At 31.5% G+C, this 27,316-nt stretch overlaps 1 protein-coding gene across 2 annotated transcripts in view; it reads left to right on the top strand.

Moving 5' to 3' along the window:
• Nucleotides 1–2,904: 2,904 nt before the first annotated feature.
• The window catches only part of LOC126881383 (short stature homeobox protein 2-like), a 29,325-nt gene continuing 4,913 nt past the window's right edge, over nt 2,905–27,316 (top strand). Inside the window, exons 1-2 of one of the 2 annotated variants that reach the window (XM_050645626.1) lie at nt 2,918–3,137; nt 12,683–13,080. In XM_050645626.1, coding sequence (XP_050501583.1) covers nt 3,114–3,137; nt 12,683–12,847 — 189 coding nt within the window. In that variant the 5' untranslated portion in view covers nt 2,918–3,113 and the 3' untranslated portion in view covers nt 12,848–13,080. Of the gene's footprint in view, nt 3,138–12,682; nt 13,081–27,316 lie in introns of those variants that run through there. The other variant, XM_050645627.1, reaches the window with a different exon arrangement.

Below are 27,316 nucleotides of genomic sequence, written 5' to 3'. Positions count from 1 at the left end.
TATTATTTCAATTATCTGGGGTAGTTTATTGCATCATGTTAACAAAGAGCCTGGAACAGATGGGCTACCTATTTTATTCTTTAAAAATGCTCCTTTTATCTTTCCAAACCTTTGTACTACATTGTCAAGCTCTTCCTCCAAACTGGAATATTCCCTGACCACTTGAAAGAGAGCATTCTAAAGCCCATCTTTAAATCAGGTGAAAAAACCTATGTAACTAAATATCGTCTCATCAGTATACTGAATGCAATCCCCAAGGTATTTAAAAGTCTGGTATGTGACATTCTAACCCCTCTACTTGAACTCCTACTAATCTAACAAAATTTTGGGTTTAGACCATGAAAATTTACAGAATTAAATCTTCTTAGTCAAGTAGACTTCTTGCTGTATACCTTGGATAAGGGGTATCAAGTGAATACAATATACACTGACTTCTCCAAGGCGTTTGACAGAGACCACGCAATATTTTATTGCAGAAGTTAAAACTCATTGGGATTGATTAGCCTTTATTGTCATGGTTTCAAAGCTACTTATGTAATCGTAGACTTATTGTTAAAGTTGGCACTTTTCTTTCTAAAATTATCCAAGTTTCATTAGGAGTGCCTCAAGGCTCTCACCTTGGACCACTTTTGTTTAATATTTTTATAAGCGACATAAATAAATGCTTCACGATCAGCTTATTTTTGCTCTTTGCTGATTTGAATCTGATTTAAATAACTTGCTAGTGGTGTAAAAGAAAAAAATGGCAAGAAACTTAATCCTTCTAAATGTGACTTTTTCTCGTTCCAGAAATGCTATTGATTTTGACTCTAATATTGGTCACTATACTCTTGAAAGGATTTCCCTTTTTAAAGACTTGGGGTCACCCTTGATAAAAACTTACAGCTTTCTCATCATCTGGATAATGTTGTTAATAAGGCTTTTTACATGCTTGATTTTATTAGAAGATGTACTTAGGAATTCACAAATATTACATCTTTAAAAACCATCTACTGTGTCATCCATCCTCTGTACGGTCTCCTTTCTATGGAGTACATATTAATGCTCTTGAGTTAGTTAAACATAAATTTTTAAAACAAATTGCATAGAAACTTAATATCCTAAATATGGCACCAATCACTGTCCGTCGTAAGAGAAGAGGTGTCATCACGTTCTACAACATCCTACATGGAAAACCTGGAAATAGAGATCTTCTTCAAACAATTAATATTCATGTCCCATTAAGAACAACTAGAGCTACAGTTAGTTTCCATTACCCAATCCACGGTACTAACTATGGTCTTAATAACTTCCCACTAGAACTACCAGACTAGAAAACCAACACCCCAACATTGATCTTTTTCAATGTTATAGCAAATTCCTGAGTCAGTTTTAGTAAACATTAAGTAAGACTTATTATTAATTATTGCCCATATTCTTTGAACGTTGTTTTTTAAATTTGATTGTGGGTAACCATATTATTAGATAATTTAAAAGTTTAATATATTATATTGTAACTGGGCTTTGCCCGTTGATAGATAAATAATAGTTATTAAGATACCAAGGGCATTATAAGGATAATAACGCTTGTGGTCTATGGTGTATATACCGAGGGCCTTTGGCCCGAAAAATATACGTTGACCGAAAGCGTTATTATCTATAATACCCGTGGTGCCTTCAACGTTTAATGTCCGACGAAATTATTCTTTATATGCAAAAAATTTGAATGAATTTTGAATTAATTAATTTTGAAATAAGAACATTTACCAGCAATAGTCGTAACGTAATTGTGGTAACCATAATTTTACTTACGTTGTTATTTGTCAACTTGACAGTATTTAACTAATTATTTAAATTTAATGCCCTATGGCGTTATTTTTTAAAATAACGCCCTAGGGTATCATATCATACTTAACTGATTTCGAAATCATGTCATTACTTGTCAAATAATATACCAGTCGGACTCGAAGTCAGTTAAGTATGATATAATACCCTAGGGCGTTATTTTGAAAAATAACGCCCTAGGGCATTAAATTTAAATAACTAGTTAAATACTGTCAAGTTGATAAATAACAACCTATATAAACAAGTAAAACTATGGTTACCACAATTACGTTACGACTATTGCTGGTAAATGTATTTATTTGAAAATTAATTAATTCAAAATTCATTCAAATTTTTTGCATATAAAGAATAATTTAGTCGGACGTTAAATGTTTAAGGCACCATGCTTAACGCTTTCGGTCAACGTATATCCCTCGGGCCAAAGGCCCTCGGTATATACACCATTGACCTCAAACTTTATTATCCTGATCATGCCCTTGGTACCTTAATAACTATTATCTGACCTATTCATATTGACAATTCACACATATACATTTTAAAGTAGACGATTAAAACGATATTGCCAATATTTATGAGCTGCGTTCCTGGGACAACTTATTGGGAGATAATTCATTCGATAACATGAAATATTTTAACTGAAGAATATCCGTCAGAAAAATCATAGCCTGTGATTTGTCTTTAAAACGACATGAAATAATGACAATAAAATTCTCGTGTTAGTGATTCCATAGTAAATCACGAGGAAAAAATCAGGAAAAAGACCATGATACTATCCCGACATGGTAAGTATATGGTCTTACATTCAGTTTACTCTCATAATTAACACCATATCAATTATTTATCCTCGATATGGTATTTCGAAATGTATAATATATGTCTCAATTTTCAATACGAATGGGTCAGAAAAAAAATAATTAAATTATTAGAAAAATTTTTTTCATCAGGCAAAAAAAAACAAAATTTGTTTTTTATGTTTTGTTTTTGATAACGTTTTCCGAAGAGGAAGTCAAAATGTCAAACTAAAAATATTTCAAACTTAAATTGTGGGTTATTTCCCAAATAAAATATGTGAAACAATCATATCAGTCTAAATACGAAAAATATATTTACAGCACAAAAAATCATCATTTCATCATTTCGGGGCGTAAAATCCCGGCTTTACTAAAAAGATGTCAACATATTCGTCATAAAAATCTCATGTAGATAATATTAATGGTATATAAAAAGAATAATTTGTCTATTTGCCTCATCAGTGTATATATTTTGTTTATTTTGAAGACTATTTCAAGATGAGGGTTGTTTCTGCAATTGTGGTGAGTTTGTTCGTTTAATTTTCTATTAACATAAAAATAATAACATTTATTACATGCCATATTCTTTTTTTAATTAATTTATCAATTTACTCTTCTTCTTTAAGTGCCATCTCCCCATCGGAGGTGGGATATCATTACCAATATCTTCACTCTGTATATCAATGCTCTGAATATTGAACTGCCTTTAAACCAATCCTTTAAAATTTTTAACCATGGCAGCCTCCCTTTTCATCAGTCCCGGATTAAGAATCTTGAGGCCCCTAGGCAGCCCAAGCTATGAGGCCCCTGATTGATGAAGGCCTCCGCCTTCTCCCTCCAAAACCTTGGAAAAACACAAAAAAAAATAAAATACTGAGTTCATTGACTCGTACGCTGTCAACGGACGAGTCAGTTCAGTAATTATCTGATCCAAAACTGGTGGATACGTTTCAATCCTTAACTTTTCTCCATCCTGTAGAAAAACTTCATTGGAATTAGTACAATCCAAATGTAGTTTTCTTGTTCGCATTCGTTTACTCTCGTCGGAGTGTTCAGAGTATTTTAGATGATGTAGATCGCAGGCCTTCTGTTTGTAGTAAGCAAAATTACCTCTATCTTTGTGATTTTAAGAACTCCAAAAATGAGTTTAGAAGCTGAACTTCAGACTTCTCTCTGTAATGATTTACTTACAGCGTTGATGCATTCTAAAGTTGTTGCTCAAAACTCATTCATTATGAATATTTATTTTTTTTGACATTTCTTTCAACACTTAGCCTTATGAACTGTTTCAGCTTTCTGATTGAGGTCTTCAGCAAAAGTATGAAGAGCAGATTTAAAGGGGTTGTAACCTTTAGACAAAGCTCTTGTTACATCAGTTCTTTCACTCCATCTAGTGGTGCTTTTAAGGATTATATCGTGGTAAAGGGGATTGCTTATTGGAGTTTAACTTAAGCATTTTATTATAACTTTCCAACGGTAGGTAGAGGCTGAAAAAGAGTTGTACACGGACGGAACAATCCCAAAATACAACATTGCTTCAACGCAACTTTCAGCAGTACTTACTTCAACTAAATTAAGCGAGTGTCCGGCACAAGGAATGTAGATTGAAAGGTTGTATATCTTAAATAAATGAGTCTGGAGACCCTTGTATTTGTCTGACATGTATAGTGAATTGTCGTATGATTATCCCCGCATGTCGTTTACATCAATGCCACAGTCGTTTAAATAGGTTAAAACAGCAGAAGAAATATTTTCTCCAGTATGGCTACTTATGGGTATCATAATCATCATTACGTAGCGCTACAACTCTGGGTGGGTCCTGGCTGACTGTACAACTTTCTTCCAATTTGTTCGGTCTTCCATCAAGCTAGGGTCTAATGCAGAGGTTCCCAAATTATTTTTTCTCGTAGACCACTTTAAAAAATATACTGATTTCGGGGGACCCCCTGCTGCTACATTTTTACCATACTTCCAATGAAAAGCATGGGGGGGGGGGGGGGTAAAAATAAGACATTGAAGGTCTTTTTCGTCTTCTTTTCTTTTCTCAAAATATCATTTTAAGCGATTTTACATTGATTTGGAATCTATTTTTAAACAAATTTGCATTTTTTATCGTAAATTATCAATTGAAAAAATTGTGTTTTAATAGAAGAATTATCCAAAATGTGATTATTAGGCATTATAACAAGTTTTTTGTTTTAAAACAAGTTGTTGATCAAACTTTAGTAGAAAACGATAAAATACTGTTTTTTCCATTTTCCTCCATTCCCAAAATACATGTTCTTCTATTTGGCTAAAAATTTGTCCAGTGATAGCCAAAACACAGGACTTTAATGGTTAAAAAAATTTCTATAGTTTTAAAACACAAGAAAAGTTATATACAATAAAGAGTCAAAATTTTATAGTACAGTCGGGTTAGCATTTGATCTTGCATGTCGAACTACCCAAGCAAGATTCTATTTTTCTAATCTTTAGGGGGTCAATAGTAGTGTAAATTTAAAATCGCGAATAAAGGAGAACAGTTTTTGCTCAATATCTCCGCCATATTTAACTTTTCGACAACAAGTGTAAGGACTGAAGTTGTGGAAAATATGATTTTGTATAATTTAATCGATTATAAATTTTTTTGTGCCGTCGATATTTTCCGAGTTATGGGGGAAAGAATGACAGTTACAGCATAATTATTGAATTATCTCGTTTATTATTAGTTTTATAACAAAAATGTACCTATACAAAAATGGAGAGAATTAAATTTTATACAATTTTGATCTCTTTCATGTTTTTGCGGTAAAGGCGCGAGCATAAGCTCTGATTGATTTGATAGCAGTGGTTTTTGTTCAATATCTCCGCAATTCTCAACTTTTCGACAAAAATGGTAGGAACTGAAATTGATCCAAATAAATTGTGTTTACAATAATTATTATAATTTTCTTAACCATTTATTTTTCGTATGGTAGATATTTTCCGAATTAATTGTACTTACAGTAGACGCCTATATTTTTGACTCTGATATTATTCCACGTATTTTTTTTGTATTTTTGTATTGTAAAACGATACAAATTCTTTTAACCACTTAAAGTCCTGTGTTTTGGCTATCTGTGGGCAAATTTTCAGTAAAATCGAAAGACATGTGTTTTGGAAATGAGGGAAAATGTAAAAAACGGTATTTTAACGTTTTCTTCACTAAAATGTGATCAAAAACTTGTTTTTAATCAAAATATCTTGTTATGATGCATTATAATAACATTTTTGAGTCACTACTATTAAAATATGTATTATTTTTTGCATTGATATTTTACAATAAAAAAATGCAAATTTGTTTAAATAAATACCAAATCGCTATAAAATTTTCGTGGACCCCCACTTGCAACTTGTTAACCCCCATTTTTATTTCACGCCAACGTAAACCCCCGTTGAACCCCTCGTGGACCCCTGGGGGTTCACCTGGACCACTTTGGGAATCACTGGTCTAATGGAATGTTAATTTTTCGTAAATCCACTGTTATCGGTGCATTTTATATAAATGCAATACCATCACTTTTATGGTATTGCGCGATATTTGAATTTTTTCATTTTGAGTCCTGCGAGGCCCCCTTTGGGGCAGAGGCCCCTAGGCAACTGCCTACTTTGCCTAATGGTTAATCCAGCACTGCTTTTCATACTCCTTCTCATCATATTGCTCTCCCCTCATTATGTGTTCCAGATAATGTACGTTTCTTATTATTATTGTGTTCATTATTTCTCTCAATACTTCCGTCTTCGTTTTCTTTTGTGTCCATCCCATTCTAAGCATCCTTCGGTAACACCACGATTCAAATGAATGCAGTGGTTCGCCAAAATAAGCGGCATATTGTGTAACTCGCTTTTTTCTTAAGTCCTTTACATACTGTGTTTCAAATTGTGTTGCCAAAGTTAAGTTATACAATAGATGAATGTACGCCACTTAACATTAATTAAAAAAAAAAGTATTTTTACAACCATTCTATACAATTTTAATGTCAAAATATCAACTCCGAGGCTGTAACCCACCTTGGTTTTTGATCTGTTTTATAGTATTACACACTGAAAAGTTACAAAAGTGCAGATTATTTTATCAATAATTAATTAAAAACCCAATGTAATTTAAAACTGTCAAATTAATAATTTTCATTTTTAAAATTAAACCATAAAAATCTACTACTAAAAACTGTAACCAACTTTGTGAATCAACACCGAGGCCTCATGAAAATATATGAAAATTTAGGTCAAACTGCACTATACTGCATGGCAGGCAGCTTGACAAGAGAGAAATGCTTCAGTCTAACCCAAATTGTGGAAGAAAGTGGACGAACATAATATCGTTAAGCGATAGAAAATTTTTCAAGGTGTCTTAAGCTAAGCGTATGTTTTTATACAGTCAAAACCGAAGCCTTCGTAAAAGCTTAATTTTGCTAATTTTTTAATATGTTTTTCTTCTAAGTATGCGCTATAAAGTTTTTTTGACACACGATGAATGAAGCAGAAATATTTTTAATATTTTGTAGAAAGTAAAATTAAAAATGTATGAAATCATCAACACCGAAGCAATCAACTCCGAAGCCCAGTCGTGCCTCGGAGTTGACGAACGTGCCTCGGAGTTTTTTAAAGTGTGTGAATGGTCATTTTTAAACTTAAAAAGTACAATTTAAATTTAGTCTGATACAGAAAAAGGGTTACTGGGTAAGCTGTCAGGATGTTTCGGTCAGTTTGGTAATTATCTTCTTTTTATAGAAAATGGCTCGTATACACTGGAGTACGACGGAAAAATGAAGGTGAAAGCCACCAAAATCGTTAAATAAAGATTTTATGAAACAAAGAAATTTTTTATGCAGCTATGCTTATTTCTGTAAGAATATACCATTTTGGGTAGTCTTCTCTAATGTTAATTAAAGAGACATCTGCTGTCTATGTAGGCACACTATGTGAAAACATGGAGCTCATGTGTGGCAGCGGATAACAAATAATTATGTTGACATGGAGAAAATGAAGAAAAGACAGAAGAATGTGTAGAAAGGAAATGCCAAGATTGTGTTCAAAAGCAGATTAGATTTTTGAAGCTTAACGGAAAAGACACGGCTACATATTGGAAAGTTTTGTCAACACGAAGGCCGGTCTAAATCAACTCCGACGCAATTGACATTTTACCTATTTTTCATGTTTTTCTGTAGTACTTTATATCAAAATGGAAGTGTTTTGTATAGTTTTATTACATACCAGTTTTTATTTAATTATTACGATCATAAATTTCAATTAAGAGGAAATAGTAGCGATCAAAAGGTAGCAAAAACGCGTTCCAAGATTGCGGCTGTAATTTTGAATATTTTTTTGAGATATTTGGCACACGTATTCGTAATATAATAAAGAATGGCGGTACAGAGCCCAATTTGAAAAATATGTTAATATGTGGAAATTACTCTGTAATTAAATACAATATTAAAAAAAACGAGCCTGTACCGCCATTAAGAAGAACAAAATAATACACTTTCTTCAAATAAACTTTTTTATCCGATGCCTAGATTTTGTGTCATTTTGGAACTACTAAAATTTTTTATTTCATTAGTAGTTCCAAAATGACACAAAATTTAGGCATCGGATAAAAAAGTTTATTTGAAGAAAGTTTATGTTTTTGTTCTTCTTAATGGCGGTAACAGGCTCGTTTTTTTAATATTGTATTTAATTACAGAGTAATTTCCACATATTAATATATTTTTCAAATTGGGCTCTGTACCGCCAGTCTTTATTATATTACGAATACGTGTGCCAAATATCTCGAAAAAATATACAAAATTACAGCCGCAATCTTGGAAGGCGTTTTCGCTACCTTTTGATCGCTACTGTTTCCTCTAAACAGAGAATTACGTCAACACCGTGGACACTTGTCAACTCCGAAGTCACAACATTTCCGTTTCTCGGAAAATATTTAAAAATGATCTCTGCTGGTATCATGGGTAAGTTGAATAGCTCATTTTATAAAAAATATTTAAAAATGGACTAATTCTAAACCATGTTATAAATTAAATTTCTCTACCTCGAAATTGCCGTCTATTTTGGCGAATCACCCATCTACTATTTCGCATTCTTTGCCCATTACTGGCAATACTTTTCTAGGATTTCTTCGGTGTTCATGCTATTATAAGCATCCTTCTGTAACACTACAGTTCAAACGAATGTAGCTTATTTATGTGTTTTTGCTGCATATTATGTATATAGTGTTCAGCATTTAAGTCCATATTGTAGTATCAGAAATACTTAATATTATAGAGCTCTTACTCTCAGTTGTAATCTTAGCTCTTACTCTTAGTTGTATCTAAGGTCTTTATGAATACTGTTAATTGTAATCGTTTATTGTAATTGTTATTGTTGATTTTGGCTGTTTGTAAGATTTGTTCATAAAATTGTGCAATTTTTAGGAAAAAATCAGTTCTTTCGGGATTCCTTCACCTTCACATAGTAATGTTTCTTTAAAAATTGATTCGCTATATTGGATATATTTACTTATATGGATTCACATTGAATATATCCCTGCCTAATATATGTCCCGATTTCAATTTTTGAACTGCGATCTGTGGCAGTAAAGTTTTATTATTCTTAAATCCCTTTTTCTATGTTTTTGTCTTTAGAATTTGGATTAACTGTTCATATCTTTTCATTTTTTCTTTCTGAACCCAAACCGACTGTCATCTATTCCTTCTTTTAGTTTCTTATTTATGTATGTATTGTTTTGAAAAGTAATTTAAGAACATTATTTATAAATTATATTATTGTTCTGTATTTACTACAGTCTTTAGCGTCTGTATTTTAGGGACAGCACAAAAAGTGAATAGTAACAATTATTCTTTTGGTATATGTTTTGTTTTGTATGTTGTGATATACAAGTCTACTAAGGTTTTATCATGTATAAATTTTGAGTTTTCTTACTGGGATTTGGTCTGGACCTACTGCTTTGCCATTTTTTTTTTTTTTTTTTTTTTTTTAATATGCTTTATTGTCACTGAAAATTATACAATTTTATGGACAAAGCTTAACATAGATTCACGAAAAAGATATACATAACAATAACAATAACAAATACAATTTTATAAAATTAGATAAATCGTCAATAAAAAAAATATATAAACAAGTTAAAAAAAAGTGAAGTAAAAAAACAAAAACCAATATATTGCAAAATTACTATATGCTGTTTTGCTGTTTTTATAATACGATTTTAATATTCTCTTTTAATATTTGTAAAATCGCACCGTCTTCTACTTCTACTTTCATCTGTTGTGTTCTTATCTATCCTCTTATCCTTCTTATCTATCCTCTCTGAAAATTCATTGATATTTTGTGTTTATCTCCGTCTCTTTTGTTTTTCGTTAGTATTCAACACTAGTTTCCCATTTGTATTTTTCATTATAAGTATATGCTACTATTACAATATTCTATCTTAATTTTGGTGTTTATGTTCTTGAAATTCTACATGATTCTATACTAAAAGTTCTTTAAAATACTCTTCTCAGTCATCAATCGCTCTGTATTATATCTTTATTCTTTTCGTTCTTCAATTTTTTTTTCAATTTCCAAATTTATGTGCTTCTAGTTCTTCCTCCATATTATTATGGTTGGTAGAGTATATATAGGGTGAGGCAGATAACTGGCCTATTAGAAATATATCGAGAACTAAAGGCAACAGAATTATGAAAATTGGAGTGAAGGGGTTTTGAAGATTGATCTATTTAATGAAAATATTTTCACCTATTTGCTACTTCCGGTCATACCGGAAATTGCTTATAACTTTGTTTTCTTAAATAGGACACCCTGTATATTTTGACATTTTTGGATTCTCCTCGATGTCTTATTTCTTAAAATATGAGGTTTTGTAATATTATACAGGGTAGTTTAAAAAATAGTTACGTTTTTTTCTAAATTTGGTAGCAATATTCACACCCTGTAAAACTGTAGCAGTGTGACAAAAAAAACTCTGTTTATGTTTAAATGGTTTTTAATATAGTCTACTATTGTCAAGAATTGTTAGTATAGCTAATTTTTTAATTTTAGTATACAGGGTTGGTCGAAACTCGGAAAGAGTATTCTCTGAGTTTTCTTAAATGGAACACCCTATATTTTAGTATTGTAATGAAATGATATTTTATGATACTTTTTTATTTCTTAAGCATTCCCCATACCTAACTTCTTTTATTTGTGCTTAATTGTTAATTGAATCAACAATCTTAATTACGCAGTTATCTTGATAGCTCAACCATTATTACTAATTGTAAGGATCAGTCTAGATTAATTTGTAATCATTTCCGAAAAATGATTTGTGATTGAATATTGTCACGGCCAATCTAATAAAATTTCACGTATTTTTTGTTACAATTAATATTTGGCTTGAATCACCCATAACTCACAATTTAAAGCAGTTAGGTATAGGGAATGCTTAAGAAATAAAAAAGCACCATAAAATATAATTTACTTAAAATACTAAAATACAGGGTGTTCCATTTAAGAAAACTCAGAGAAAACTCATTCCGAGTTTCGACCAACCCTGTATACTAAGATTAAAAAATTAGCTATACTTACTAACAATTCTTGACAATAGTAGACTATATTAAAAACCATTTAAACATAAACAGAGTTTTTGTTGTCAAACTGCTACAATTCTACAGGGTGTGAATGTTGCTACGAAATTTAGAAAAAAACGTAACTATCTTTTAAACTACCCTGTATAATATTACAAAACCTCATATTTTAAGACAGAAGACATCGTGGTGAATCCAAAAATGTAAAAATATACAGGGTGTCCCATTTAAAAAACGAAGTTATAAGCAACTTCCGGTATAACCGGAAGTAGCAAATAGATGAAAATATTTTCATTAAATCTATCACTCTTCAAAACCTCTTTATTCCGATTTTCATAATCCTGTTGCCTTTAGTTCTCGAGATATTTCTAATAGGACTTTTATTTGCCTCACCCTGTATACTGTTGCACCTCATTATCTGCGTCAGAGATATAAGTTGACATTGGTGCAAAATTACAAAAAAAAAATCCGGAATTTATTTTAACCAAATAGATCACATTGCAGAAGTGGATTATACAAAAAATAAATTAACATTCAATGTAGGTAAATAAAAGCATTAGAAATAGAAAACAAGAATTGAGTAGTAATGACATTACTTTAAAGTAAATAATAAAAACAATAAATATCATAAAACAAACACTTATATTACATAATAAAAACAAATCTGTCGCTCTTTTTTGCTAAAATGTTAATAAAATCCATGACACAGTAAAATTTTTGAAATCCACGGTACGGTACTCATTTTCTATTGACGTTTCCCAGATGTTCCAGTTTAAAAACAGAGGCCAAATCCTTACTAGGCTAAGCCAGTACTTTTACTAGCTCGTTCAGTTGCAATTAAATAACAAAACTATTGTAGTACCAAGCAAGCATGGATTTAGAGAAGCCTGTCTAGCAAGAATCTAGACTGCAGACTCAGAGTACATAATAGACTAAATACGTATTAGGCCTGGATCCCCCTTGCCAAAAAAAGTTGATTAATAGCAAGCTGAAAATTTGTAAGTAGCTTAATCTAGTAGACAAACTTTGATGTACGGGAACACTGAAACAGGAGAAGTTTTAATTCTGGAACAGGTTACAGGTTTCGAAGAACGTCAGACTACGAAAACGTCCCATGTATTTTGTCGGACAGAACTTCCATTTGATTCGTTACCCTTTCATTAAACTCTCAAGCGAAAATCAGTCTGCTATTTACCACCAATATAATTCCTGTCATTTGACATGTTCTACGTGTCGGACTTATTAATATGCCCAACATATTTGTCGGGCAAACATGTAACCTGTTCCACAATTAAAACTTCCCCTGTTCCAGTGTTCCCATACAGCAAAGTTTGTCCGACTAGACACCGTTAAGCTATTAACAAATTTTCAACTTGCTATTAATCAACTTTATTTTGGTACGCGGGATCCAGGCCTATATAGAATAATACAATATAGGTTGTGAAGTTACTCCATAAAGTGGGAGTTAAACATTTACTTTTGTTCTAGGCATTCCTATACGTCGTCCTTTTGATAATTCAAACTATATCCGCGGTACCTGCGCCAATTCCTGGGGGTGGCGGTGGCGGAGGCTGTGGCGGTGGCGGCGGCGGTGGCAGTGGTGGTGGCGGTGGCGGCGGAGGCTGTGGCGGTGGAGGTGGCGGTGGCCGCTAACTTATAATTAAAATGCTTACCTAATTTTACATGTGGACTCTAAAAAAATGTATATTTTATCTATCTTTATTGTATGTTGTAAAATTGTATAGTTATTTTATATTGTAAAATTGTTTTGCAATTAGAGTATTAATTTCTATTTTTTTGATATTATGGATAATACTCTAAGTATTACAGTACCTATGTGATACATTTAAAACGAATATTGTACCAATAAAGTTTTTTTTGTAGAAGACTGTAGTTTTCTTACTAAAAATAATCATATATTTAACAAAATTCATGTAATCGGAATTAAACATACAGGGTGGGGCATTAGTGTGACAAATTCCAATTACTCGTTTGTCGTAAGAGATACAAAAGAAAGTAGTAGTTTAAACAACTACTTCGTATAATGGTACAAAACCCTATATTTTATGAAATAAGGCATCGACGAGTATCCAAAAATTTAAAAATATACAGGGTGTTCCATTAAAAAAACATAAGTTTGTGTCACCCTGTCAATACGGGCGGCCCTGTATATTTAAAAATATTTTCAAATTATGGTCCTATCTGTACCCCAACTTTTACTTAAACAATCACAACAAAAATCTTTTTTTGAAGCCTTTCACAAAACAAACAAGTCTTTTTAGATAAAACTTTGAAAATCCTTAATTTGAATACTTTTCTAGATACTAAAGATACTTTAAGAACAGGACGAAGATTACAAAATTCAAGCTTAACGTATTCAAAAAAGCACACAATACTTTTGTCCAGCTCACATATATTTTCCAAAATATTTTTTAGGCATGAGCATGTAGCATTACTGCAAGGTGGTCCACAACTCTTATTATCATTAATTAGGGAAAAGTATTAGCCTATAAATGCAAGAAATTTAGTTAAAAAATTCTAGCACACATGCATTAAGTGCTATCGTTCCAAGCCGATAGCAGCAGCCACTATCATTGCGCTTCTCCCTTCCTCTCGTATATCTCCTGTTCACCCTTTTTATATTACAGGAATAAATTATGCAGTACTAATTAACATTTTGGATAAAAAAGGTTCAGATCAGAGGAAGATCTAAAACTCACAAATATTACATTTTCTTATTTATTTGTTTCACAGTGAAGGCAATTCCCCTAAATTAGTATCATTTCTAAATACTGAAGCTTCGCTTGCAACATTTTGTCGATTTGTCGCCCGTTGTGGCCAATTTATACATGTTTATTCCGATAATGGAACTAATTTTGTAGGAGCCAATTCAGAACTTCACGAGTTGGCTGGTTTACTACAAAATGCTTCTTCAGATATCACATCTAGAATCAATAATGAATCACTGTCGTTAGATTCTCTGCCTCCCAACTCATCTAACTTTGGTGGATTATGGGATGCTGGTGTAAAAGCTGTTAAATTTTATTGAAAACGTGTTTTATTCAATGACTTTCTTACATTTGAAGGGTACTGAATTATACTGTACTTACACAATTAGCGTAATCCCTGAATTCCCGACCCTTATATCCTATAACCGATGATGCAGATGATTTGACTATGCTCGCCGTCACCCCTACAAATTTTTTAATGGATAACGCAGCTACATCATTAGTACTTTCTTTCACGGTTTTTGCTGTTAATTTTAAAGAACCGCTTGGATTGACATGAAATTTGGCATACGCATAGCTAACATGTCAAAAAAAAAGTGATATGGTGCCGATGTGTGCTTTTGCCCTGGGGTGAGTTTCACCCCATCTCGGTGGTGAAAAAAATATATGTCCAAGATAAGTCCCAAAATGGATAAAATGACTAATTTTAAGCAACTTCATTGCCCAACATTCATTTTTCAACAAAATAACCACGTTTTTATACGGTTTTTCGCAAATAACTCAAAACGTAAGCATTTTGTCGAAAGAAATATTCTTAGCAAAACTATAGCCTATAAAAAAGTGAAAACAATTGTGTATATATTAGGTCTCTATACCTAGCAAAAGCAGAGTTATAGCTAATGAAAAATAGGTTCATATTCGAAAAATTCCAAATAGAATAATTCAATGTGAAAAATGATCTGTAAATTTCACCGATTCAAAGTGCTTATTTTAAAAAAAATTGGTTTTAAAATAAAAATTTTAAAAATTTTAATTTTGAAAAAAATGCTTAAAAATTGTTAGAGATACCAAAAATATTATACAATAAAAAAATCGGCTTTACTTTTCTGAATATTATTTTTTTTTGTTTTTCTGTAAGACAAAAATTGGTTAAGATCCGGTGTTTCTAAATTTGCATACACTCGTAATAAGTAAATCGTTCAAGCTCTTTTAACTACAGCTCTTTCAAAGATAAGGACTTTGAACCGATGAAACTTAAAGATCATATGATCAATATATACGCGAGTAAAAAACTTGTGAAGTGGTAACAATTAAGTTCATTTGAAATGCTAATTAGGGGGTGATTTTCCCGATTTCTTACCAAAAAAAAGGGACGAACTTTATTTTGAGCGTAACTTGCTCCTTTTTGATGCTAAAATTTTTTTTAAACAAAAATAAGCATTTTTTAAACACTTTAAAAAAGTTAAAATGATTTTCCCCAAAAAGTGCTTTGTTTTTTGGTTATGACACGTTAAAATATTCGATTTGCTATAACTCTGCTTCTACTAGGTATAGTAACCTAATTTATCTACACCATGTTTTTCACGTTTTTACGTGCTATATTTTTGATAAGAATTGTTTTTCGAGAAAATACTTACTTTTTGAGTTATTTGCGAAAAACTATCCGAAAACGTGGAAATTTTGTAGAAAAATTAACATATTCACTCGCACATAACTCGAAGAGTATTAACTTGGTCAAAAAACTTTATAGAACAAAAGTTGCTTAGAATTAGTCATTTTATCCATTTCCGGACTTATTTCGAACATATATTTTTCACCCCCGGAAGGGGGTGAAAGTCACCCCTAGGGCAAAAGCACACATCGGCACAATATCACTTTTTTTCTTTGACATGTTAGCTATGTGTATGCCAAATTTCATGTCATTCCAAGCGGTTCTTTAAAATTTAGAGGTTTTGCAATATTTTACCTTTAAAGAACCTACAAGATCATGACATTACCGACATACCGCTGAACCACCTTTCAAAGTTTTAGTATATGCATTTATTAATTATGCATTTTGTATAATATACTTAATTATTAAATTAAAAAGAATAGTTAAAATTAAGTAAGCAATTGGCCTATCTAAAAATAAAAATATCATCTACAGTCCGTTAGTTAGTTTCCTGTACACATTCAGTTTCCAAATATAAAATGGAAATACCTTTCCAGGTGGAAATACATTCCAGGGAGATATGATGAGATCCTCGCCGGCATCCAAAGTATGAGGGCCACACTTGTTATACCCATCTGTATACCAGTTTTGCTAATAAGAGAATCAATATCTGTTCAGAGAGCCACGAGACCTAAGTGTTTAAAAAATCCAAGGATAACCTCCTGGCTTGTATGGGATGCCGCGAAGAGTTTAACACCCTGGAAGAACATAACGACGTATCGCCGAAACAGTTCACTACGCTTTTGGAATATATTATGTAAAAGGGAAAAACTGACCGACAAGGGCATAAAAACAAACGTAGAAAAAAGCTTAGTCATCTGAGTTTTGCAGATGATATTGTACTAATAGGAGATAGGGTAAATGAGGCCAAAGAACTTTTAAATCAGCTCTACCTTTTCCCGCTAGAAGAGAGATTGAAAATAAATATATCTAAAACCCAGATTATGACAAATCTTGTAGTCAGCGAAGATATGTATACACGTAGGAACAAGATCCGTAGACAAGGTAATGACCTATAAATACCTAGGGCATGAGCCATAGGAAAAGATAACCAAACCGTTGAGTCTCTGTCGTATAAGACTAACTTTGGCAGCCTTCGGCATGCTGAACCATACTTTAAAATCGTCTGACATACCTTGAAAGAAAAACCTTTAATCAGTGTGTTTTTCCAGTGTTGACTTACGGGACGGAAACGTTGACCATAATAAGAAAAATGGTACAAAAGATCAGTTTGTCTCAAAGGGCGATGCAGCGTGCTATGTTGGGCGTTTCACTACGAGACAAGATCACAAACCGCCAGCTACTATATCTTTAAGGAGAGGCTGATGCAGTAGAGAGAATAGCAACACTGAAATATAACTGGGCAGGTCACATAATAATAATAATAAGGCGTTTATTGCCCAACAGTTATCCATTTGTAGAGCAAATTTTAGAATGATTTTTGTAACAGCACATACGAATAAAAATACTAATGTAAAGAAAAATAAAAAATACTAAAATAAAGAAACAGAAAAAATTAAATACATAGGTTCATAACTGACTTTCACATATTTAAAATATGGTCGGCCTCATATAGTGCCTAAGTCCAAAAATAAGCAAAAATGAGATTTTTGCGCCATCTGATTAATATTTATGGTACGCATACATAGCAAGACAAAAAAGATCAAAAAGTCAATAGATGTCGCTATAACCACAAAGAAGAATTCTACCCAACTCCACGGCGTTGGGTGAATCACATGAAACTTGCCAAAGTTCATCATTTTCATTGAGGTTAGATGTACTTTTGCTGCGCTGCTGTATTATATCTTCAAGAAAAATATTATAAGCTAACATATCTTCATGGAAATAGTATAAACTTATTGAAGGTAAGTTCAATTTGATCATATTATTATAGTTTTTATGTTAACTACATTTAATAAGCATTATCATCCTTAAAACCCCGCATTTGTTTTTCTTGTGGGACTTAAGCATTTTTCACAGTTTATTTTTGGCGACTTTTTATGAAGTTACGCATATTTCTTCATGATTTTTGTTATTAAATGTGCCTAACTCCAAAATGTTTCCTTATTTCAAAAATGAAAGTTGCCTAACTCCATTTTTAAAGTAATATTTTAAAAATAGATATATCTTTACGAGAAGGCTGACCGACACTATTCTAAGTAACTGTGTCAAATAAGAAAAAGTTTTAAGTCAAAATCATTCTTTAAATCAGTTTTTTTCGTCTCATGTAAAATTTGTTAATTTGGACTTAGGCACTTTTTATATGAGGCCGACGATATGTGCTCGTGATTTATTTTTTTCACATTTGCTGCACGTGAATATATTACAAACACCAAACACCTACTAATTTATTAGCATTACGGCACATTAGATTTATTGGTGGTTTATACAAAATATTAGTTTGCGCTCTTTTACATAAAAAGATATCATTTAGTTGTCTGGATGCTAATCTAGGAACCCATATATTAATTTGTGAAAGTAACTTAGCACAATCTACCTTATTGTTTAACAATTTATGCAGAAATATGACAGAAGCTTGATTTCTACGCATTTCTAACGAGACAAAGTCAAACTGATTGAGCAAGTTCAAGTAATTACAATATCTAGCAGGATAAACTCCTGCCAGTTTAAAGCTTAAAAGTTTTAAAAATTTCTTTTGGACTTTCTCAATAGTGGATGCATATTGAATGTATATTGTGTTCCAAATAATTGATCCATATTCTAATTTCGGTCTTATCGAACTATAATAAATACAATGAACTTAATACACATGGGTTATGAAAATTTTTGCAATTACGAATAACAAATCCATACGTACGATATGCAGCATTGACAATTACATTGATGTGTTCGTTAAAAGTAAGCTGGGAATCAAAATAAATTCCTAAATCATCCAGTCCTGAAATTTCAGGTAGAAAAGTCGAAATACTTTGAGCTCCACAACTTTTATAGTTTTGAGAAGAAACATTGTAAATTAAATAATAAACCGAAATATATAGAAGCAGTGTACAGTGATCTGTTAATAGCTGTAAGTACAGTTTCAAAATTTGCAGTAGTTTAATTACAAGCATTGTTTTTATGTACATACGAAGAACATTATTTATATTTCGTATTTATTAATTATTTAAAAACTAGTTTCAACTATTGGCATTATCTTGCTAATTGCTAGATTGACTGTTTACTTTTAAATAAACAGAGTCGGACCTACCCAAATTAACATTATTGAAATGAAAGTTCAATTTAGATTTAAAAAAAGATAGAAGATTAAATTTGACAAAATGGCAGGTGGTACTTCTGACTACAGGGGTCCATCAATTAATCCCGATCAGCAAAACATTACTTATTCTACCATCACTAAGCAACAACCATTAATAAAATTTCTAACAAAAACCAGGCCATAATTTTACCGGCAGTAGACGGAATAAGAACAGAAGAGTACACCTTTGAAGTAGGAACTATAGTCCATCCAAAAAATGTACTGTTAACTAAAAAATTTGTACTCATCCAAAATGTCAAACGGAATAATATGCTACCTTTCAAGCATACAAGTCGTAGATGATTTTCAAAGTCAACATAGTGAAATTAAAATTGGAGAACATACAATCAAAGCACGTAAACTAATTACACCCGCTAACAGATTAGTTCTATCCCAAATATGTCCATCTATACCCCATAACATAATCGAACAGTCTTCAATCAATCTTGGTTTTAAATTAATGTCTCCGATTTCGTTCCTTAGAGCTGGAATACAAGACTCGCAATACAGCCATGTACTTAGTTTTCGAAGACAAGTTTACTTTGCACCTACAGACAATTTTACTGTACCCGACTCCGTCCTAATCGATTTTGAAAATATTTCGTACCGAATTTTTCTTTCCCATAAACTAACTTTTTACAAATGCTACCAAACTGGTCACGTTTCCTCGGACTGTACCTCAAATCCCTCTTATCCACAAAATACTCAAAAGCCCCAAACGGAGGAAAATTTTCTTCCACAAATACCACCTACTAGCCCCGAACAAAATCAAATTACACATGTAAATGACGAATCTCGAGAAAAAATGGATGCTCAAGTCAGCACTGATATTGATAATAAAAATAAACGATCTCACTCGGAAGTGTCATCCCCAACTTGCTCCACTCCTACAGACTCTATACCAACGGAATTCACGAAACCAAAACCAGTGCCAATTAAAAAGAAGAAAAAAATTATCAAATTAGACAAATCCACTTCAGAAACTACTAATATTAAGTCATTATTACAACGAGTCAAACAATTTATCCACGATGCATCACCACCATATGTACTAAATTACACCCAATTACTAGCATTCCTAGAAGACGTTCACGGTTCTTCCACCCCAGTAGAACTGGCCCTAGAATACACACAGGATATAAACGGGTTGGGACATATGCTAACTGAAATATATCCCATGTTGAACGAAAGAGCAATTAAATCTAGAATTACATGAATCAAGAAAAAACTACTTAGTAAAATAAACCAAGATTTTAGTATTCAGGATGACACCTCTGAAGATACTGACGCATTACAGGAAAATACTCCTTCCAACGATAAATAAAAAAAAAAGTTAACAAAATGGTCATTATCCAGTGGAACATTCAATCCGTATTCCCACATATCGAAATGCTACAGCTTTTAATTACAGAATCACATCCAAAAGTTATGTGCTTACAAGAGACACATTTCACAACAAATAAAAAATACTTATTAAAACAATATGAAGCCTACCATAAAATTAGAACAAACGCTGGTAAAGCTAGTGGCGGCGATCCATTTATGTTAATTCACATTTGGAATCAGAGGAAATCCCTATACAATCAGAATTAGAGGTTGTAGCAGTTAAAATAAAATCTTCAACACAATATTCTATATGCAATGTATATATTCCATCAGATACCCAAATCACTACCAAACAACTCGAAATCTTAACTGAACAAATTCCAAAACATAGAATAATAGTAGGAGACTTTAATGTACATAGTAATAATAATAATAATATCGTATGGCATTTTTGCCGGGGAGATCCTTTCGGATAGTTCCAGCGCCAATTACATCTTTAACCCTGTTTCAAGTAACTAGTGTCGATGTACACTAGCCCAGGGGGACCGACGGCTTAACGTACTCTCCGAGGCACGGTGAGACGGCTCGTGTCATTATTGGAAATGAAAATGGTTTGTCTTTGGCAGGGATCGAACCCACGTCTACTGGCGTATGAGGCCAACGTTTATGCCGTTACCCACGGCCGCTCACAGCACGTATGTACATAGTACAACATGGGGATGTCTATCTACAGATAAAAGAGGTGATACCATAGAAAGATTTTTAAGCTTAACCGACTTTGTCTTGCTTAACTCAGGGGAAAAAACTCGATTTAACTCAATTACTGGTAAGCATTCCGCTATCGATCTCTCTATGTGCGAAAGTTCGCTAGCTCCAAATTTACACTGGGAAGTACTACATCGTACTTATGGTAGCGATCACTGGCCTATATTAATAACAAATTATGCATCTGATAGAAATTTTGTTTATGATAGAAATTTTAGAGTTAAACTTAATAATAATTTTTCAAGTTCGTATACCCAAGATAACGGAACTCCCCAATGATCAACACTTAAGTGTAACACTTTCCTTGATTGCAATGAATGAAGTTGTTGATAACGTTAATGCTCCTGTCCAAATTGGTTTATATGCATATGATCTTGTTCTTTATGTAAGCAATACAAATAGCCAGATAGCTGCAAATATTCTGAAAGAGTCCATCAAATCTTTAGAAAAGTGGTCAGAGAGAACAGGTCTTCGTTTTTCTACAAACAAAACAAAAGCAATATGTTTTTCAAGAAACAAACAAAAAAGCTGGCCAAAATTAACACTATAAAATCAAACTTTGCAGTATGTAGAAGAACATCGATTTTTTAGAATGATATTAGGTACAAAACTCACTTGGAAAACCCACATTCAAAAACTTAAAAAATCTTGCATGCAAAATATGAACATTCTCAAAGTAATAGCCAATCATAATTGGGAAGCTGATACTACACAATTACTAAATATATATAAAACACAGATTTGTAGAAAGCTGGATTATGGATCAATAGTCTACAGTTCAGCTAAAGATAGTTTATTAAATCAATTGGACATCATACAAAATACCGCATTAAGGCTTGCACTAAATCCCTATATTTTTGTAATTTTTCTTTGCTTTAAGTTTATTAGAGTTTACTTATATTTTCCTTGCAATATCTTCATTTTCAACCGTAATCTTAATTGACCTATTTTTTGACTTATCGACAGTACCCAGTCTAACAATACTCATCTGAATGTTTGACAGCTCTGGAGATAATGAAGTTAGTATACGTTTTTTTCCTTGGGTTTGTATGACTGCGGACCTTGGAGTCCATTCGCCCATCTAACCGATTTTGCTCATATAAATTTCAACTACTCTATTTAAAACATGCTACGTCAGTATTATAGATAATAACGCTTTCGGTCAACGTATATCCCTCGGGCCAAAGGCCCTCGGTATATACACCATTGACCTCAAGCGTTATTATCCTGATCATACCCTTGGTACTTTAATAACTATTATCTGACCTATTCGTATTGACAATTCACACATATACATTTTAAAATAGACGACTAAAATGATATTGCCAATATTTATGAGTTGCGTTCCTGGGACAACTTATTGGGAGATAATTCATTCGATTACATAAAATATTTTATCTGAAGAATAACCGTCAGAAATATCATAGCCTGTGACTTGTCTTTAAAACGACATGAAATAATGACAATAAAATTCTCGTATTAGTGATTCCATAGTACATCACGAGGAAAAAAACCAGGAAAAAGACCTCATGACACTATCCCGACATGGTAAGTATGTGGTCTTACATTCAGTTTACTCTCATAATTAACACTATATTTATTAATGATGTATCCTCGATATGGTATTCGAAATGTATAATATATGTCTCAGTTTTCAATATGAATGGGTCAGAAAAAAATATTTAAATTATTAGAATAATTTTTTTCACCAAGCAAAAAAAACAAAATTTGTTTTTTTGTTTTGTTTTTATAATGAACTATTTTAAATGGGAAATAAGCCACAATTTTACCAAAAAAATGAATTTATTAACGTTTTGACGCTCAAGTCGGGTGTCGTTGTCAAAATACAAAATAATACTAAATAAACAAAAATGTTGTTGCTTAGTAAAAAATTCTTCTAATAATTTATTTAATCTGACTCTTTTATATCGGCAATTCATGCATGTATTATACATTTTAAAGTAGAAGACTTTAAAATGATATTGCCAATATTAATGAGTTGCGTTCCTGGGACGACTTTACAAAAAGTTAGTTTATTCGATTACATGAAATCAACCCCAACTCAAGAATATCCGCCACAAAAAATCATAGCATGTGATCTGTCTTTAAAAAACAACAAATGCAACGATGGCAGTAAAATCCTGGCGCTAGAGATTCCATAGTAAATCACGAGGGAAAACCAGGAAAAAACCCTCGTGATACTATCCCGACATCGTAAGTATTTGGGCTTACATTTAGTTTACTCTCAAAACTAATACCAAATTCTGACTTTAATGTATGTATGCTATTTTAAATTATAAATAATATTAATAATACATAGATATTATATAAATAAAACTAAAATATAGAATATGTACTACTCGATATGTTAATGACTTACTAATAGTGGTATTTTCTTTCTATTGACTTCCTCTTTTAGTATGGGTAACCACATCCTACTGCATTCTACCGAGGAATTTGCGACACAATTGTTTTCATTTAGCATAATTAGAGCCGCTTCTTTGATTTTTCTCTTTTTACTATCTGTTTCTTTCAGGACTATACTTGAATCTCTCCACTGAACTCTATGTTCATTATCCCATGCGTGTTGACATATTTGAGATCTATCAAATTCTCTATATTTAATATAAGACTGACATTCACTTATTCTAACGTCTAATGGTCTTGATTTTTCACCTAAATAAAATTGTTCGCATTCACAAGGTTTTTTATAAACACAATTCTTTCTTCGTTCTTGTTCATTGTTAGGTTTAGTTTTAGATAGAATAGATCTCAATGTGTTTGTTGTTTTGAATGTTGTTGAAATGTTGAATTTATTTCCTATTGTTTTAAGTTTCTCGGATAGTCCTTTTATATATGGTATTGCTATTTTTCTCGTATTATTTCTTGTGGATGTTATAGGATCCCGTTCTACGTTGTTCTATTCCATTCGATCGAATCTTGACAATTCCTTATTTATAAACGATAAAGGATAATCATTTTTTAATAAAACAGATGTTAACAAATGTTTTCCTTCTAAAAATGAATTTTCGTTAGAACAAGTAATTTTGGCGGTATAATGATTCCCTTTTTAACATTGATGTTGTGATTTGATTTGTAATTGAGATATCTGTTAGTGTGTGTTGGTTTCCTATACACTTGAGTCTCATATCCAGTATCGTTCTTTGAGACTAAAACATCGAGGAAAGGTAGAGTGTTATTACATTCCTTTTCCATTGTAAATTTTATTGTCTCTTCTTGATCGTTTATAATATTTAGGAATGTATCCAACAATTCTTATCTATGAGGCCATATTGAAAACACATCATCTACATATCTCCACCACACTGTGGGTTTTAAATTTTGTTTAGAAATGATATTAGTTTCGAAATCCTCCATAAATATATTAGCCAATAATGGAGATAAAGAACAGCCCATTGCTAGACCAAAATTTTGTTTATAGAATTCATTATTTAGTTGAAAATAGGTATTATTAGTACATAATGTCAATAACTCCATTATAGCTGATACATTTAGTCTTGTCCTAGTTGTCAATGTATTATCATTCTCAAACTTACTAAAACATTATTTGGATTAAATTCAATATTTGATAATTTGTTTAAAATATGTTGTGTATTTTTTATAAATGTGTCATCATTATTTGCAAATGGTTTTATAATATTTAATAAAAATTTTGAAAATTCACTACAAGGAGAATTAATGGTACTACAAATGGGTCTAAGTGGAATATTCGCTTTATGAATTTTCGGTACTCCATAAAAATGTGGTGTCTTACTGTATAGGCTATTGATTATGTACTATAGAAAGGAACTACAACGTAAACGCGGATTTATTATTTCATATGGTCAATGAATCTCTATATATGAAAAAACCGTGGAGTGCTACCATTTAAGGCGGTGCGTTTTTGAGAAATGGGTGAATTAGTCCCTGGGCACAAGTTACATTAGGGTTCTATGCCCTTTTGGTACAAACACGTCTACATAAAAATTGTTCCTGGTTAAATTTCCTATCTAAGGGTAAATTTTAAAGTCAAAGATACTTTGTTTTACAAAAATATATTCAAAAGAAAAAGCACAAAGAAACACAAAAGAAATTTTGTTTTTTGTCCCATAACTTTTGTCCACGGGGATATAGGTATAGACATTGCTATAAATAAAAAAACTTACATATTTTTTCTTTAAAATGATGTTTGGAAGATGTCATTACGATTTATAGTTTTCGAAATATGATTTTTCAAATTTCGCCACTCACAGCAATTTTGGGTAATTTTCCTTGTTATTTCGCAAATATTGTTCTGTAACTTTTTTCTACGTAACTTTAGGCATATGCAATGGTAAATGTAAGAGGAATAGAAATCAATTACCTTTAAAATGTTCTACTGTATAATGTTGTACGACTTCTTTTAAACAGGTTATCTTTTTCAAGATTTTATACTTTTAACGAGTTTTTATATTTTTTACGATTATTTTTTAAATTTCCCATTATAACTTTTTTTCTACATTTAGGTATATATTATAAAATAAAAAAAGGAAGCTTATTCTGTTTACTTTAAAACGGTGTATTATAAAAAATTCTAGGATTATTTTTGAATAAGATATATGCTTTTTCAAAATGTAATAAGTACTTGCAACGATTTTTGATTTTAGGATTATTTTTTAAATTTCTCATTATAACTTTTTTATGTGATTGTGTGTTATGATTGAATCTTATTTTTATAGGTAATACTTTGGATCCACTTAACTCGGCCGGGCAAACTTCAAAATACGGATTAATTCCAATATTTACTGTGAAAGTTCCTGCACCAAAAGTTTTGCTTGAAAAAATAGCATGTAAATGTACCAAAGGATGAACAAGAAACTGCGGTTGTAGGAAGATAGGAATTAGTTGTTCAATATTCTGCAAAGGGTGCATGTGCATGGGTACTAATTGTGGGAACTCTAAGATAACTGAGGTGTCAGAGGAAGATATTGAAGCTAATTCTAACGAAGAGATGGACTTTGATTTTGAAAATTTTGTAAATGTCAACGTTTAAATAATTTGAACTAAAGTGATGTTTTCTAAGACTAATGTTTATGAAATTTTTGTAAAAGAAATAATTTTAAATAATACGCGTAAAAAATATCAAAGAATCACTCGGTTTTTATTATTTAAATACAGATGATACACCATTTTAAAGAACAGAAAGTAAGCCCTCTTTATTCAGCAATATATAGTATATTCATGTACAGCTGGTTCCAAAAAAAAACTGATACGACTCTTAAAGCGTATTTTGTAGAAAATTGAGCAGTGTATTTTCTTCTTTTTCTTCTTTTTGTTTTTGGTCTCGCTGCAAGGCAATTACCAGCACGATTTATAGGCGATGTTGATGTAGTCTGGCTCTAAGCCATATCAAAATCGCTGACTATGTTCTTATAAAAAGCTTTTGATGAGGTGTGATATAATGAATATGAGTTTAATTATATTTAATTTATTATATTTTGAAGGACAAATACTTATTATTTACATACTGTGACTGTCACTGCCAAATCTTAAAATTTGTCAGATAACTTCAACCTCAAAAAATGGCTGTTTGTTTGTTTATTTTATTATTTGTCTGTCATAATAAATATAATATAATGTCAGACCAATCATACACTGCTCAAAATGATCAAATCTTACTAAGAGTCGTATCAGTTTTTTTAGGAACCAGCTGTACAAGAAAAAAAAAAGTTATAATGAGAAATTTAAAAAATAATCGTAAAAAATGTAAGAAATAATATTTTTTTATATTAGGTATTAGTATATATTAAAGTATAAGTATATTAGTCATATAGTATATATAATATAATATTATAGTATATGTTATATAATAATATTATTTTATTTTTATGTTATACCTATTATAAAGTCGTTAAAAGTATAAAACCTTGAAAAACCATAATCTCTTAAAAGAAAGTCGTACAACGTTATACAGTAGACCATTTTAAAGGTAATTGATTTATATTCCTATTACATGTACCACTGCATATACCTAAAGTTACGTAGAAAAAAGTTACAGAACAATATTTGCGAAATAACAAGGAAAATTGCCCAAAATTGCTGTGAGTGGAGAATTTTGAAAAATCATATTTCGAAAACTGTAAAATCTAATTACCTCTACTAAACAATATTTTAAAGAAAAAATTGTAGGTTTTTTTTCTGTAAAGCAATGTCTATACCTATATCCTCGTAGACAAAAGTTATGGGACAAAAACAAAATTTCTCTCTTTTGGGTTTCTTTGTGCTTTTTATTTTGAACATATTTTTGTAAAAAAAAGTATTATTGACTTTAAAAGTGATACTTGGATAGGAAATTT

Source organism: Diabrotica virgifera, chromosome 3 (genome assembly GCF_917563875.1).
Source record: "Diabrotica virgifera virgifera chromosome 3, PGI_DIABVI_V3a".
Lineage (NCBI taxonomy): Eukaryota > Metazoa > Arthropoda > Insecta > Coleoptera > Chrysomelidae > Diabrotica > Diabrotica virgifera.
This window is presented reverse-complemented; position numbering and strand designations above follow the sequence as displayed.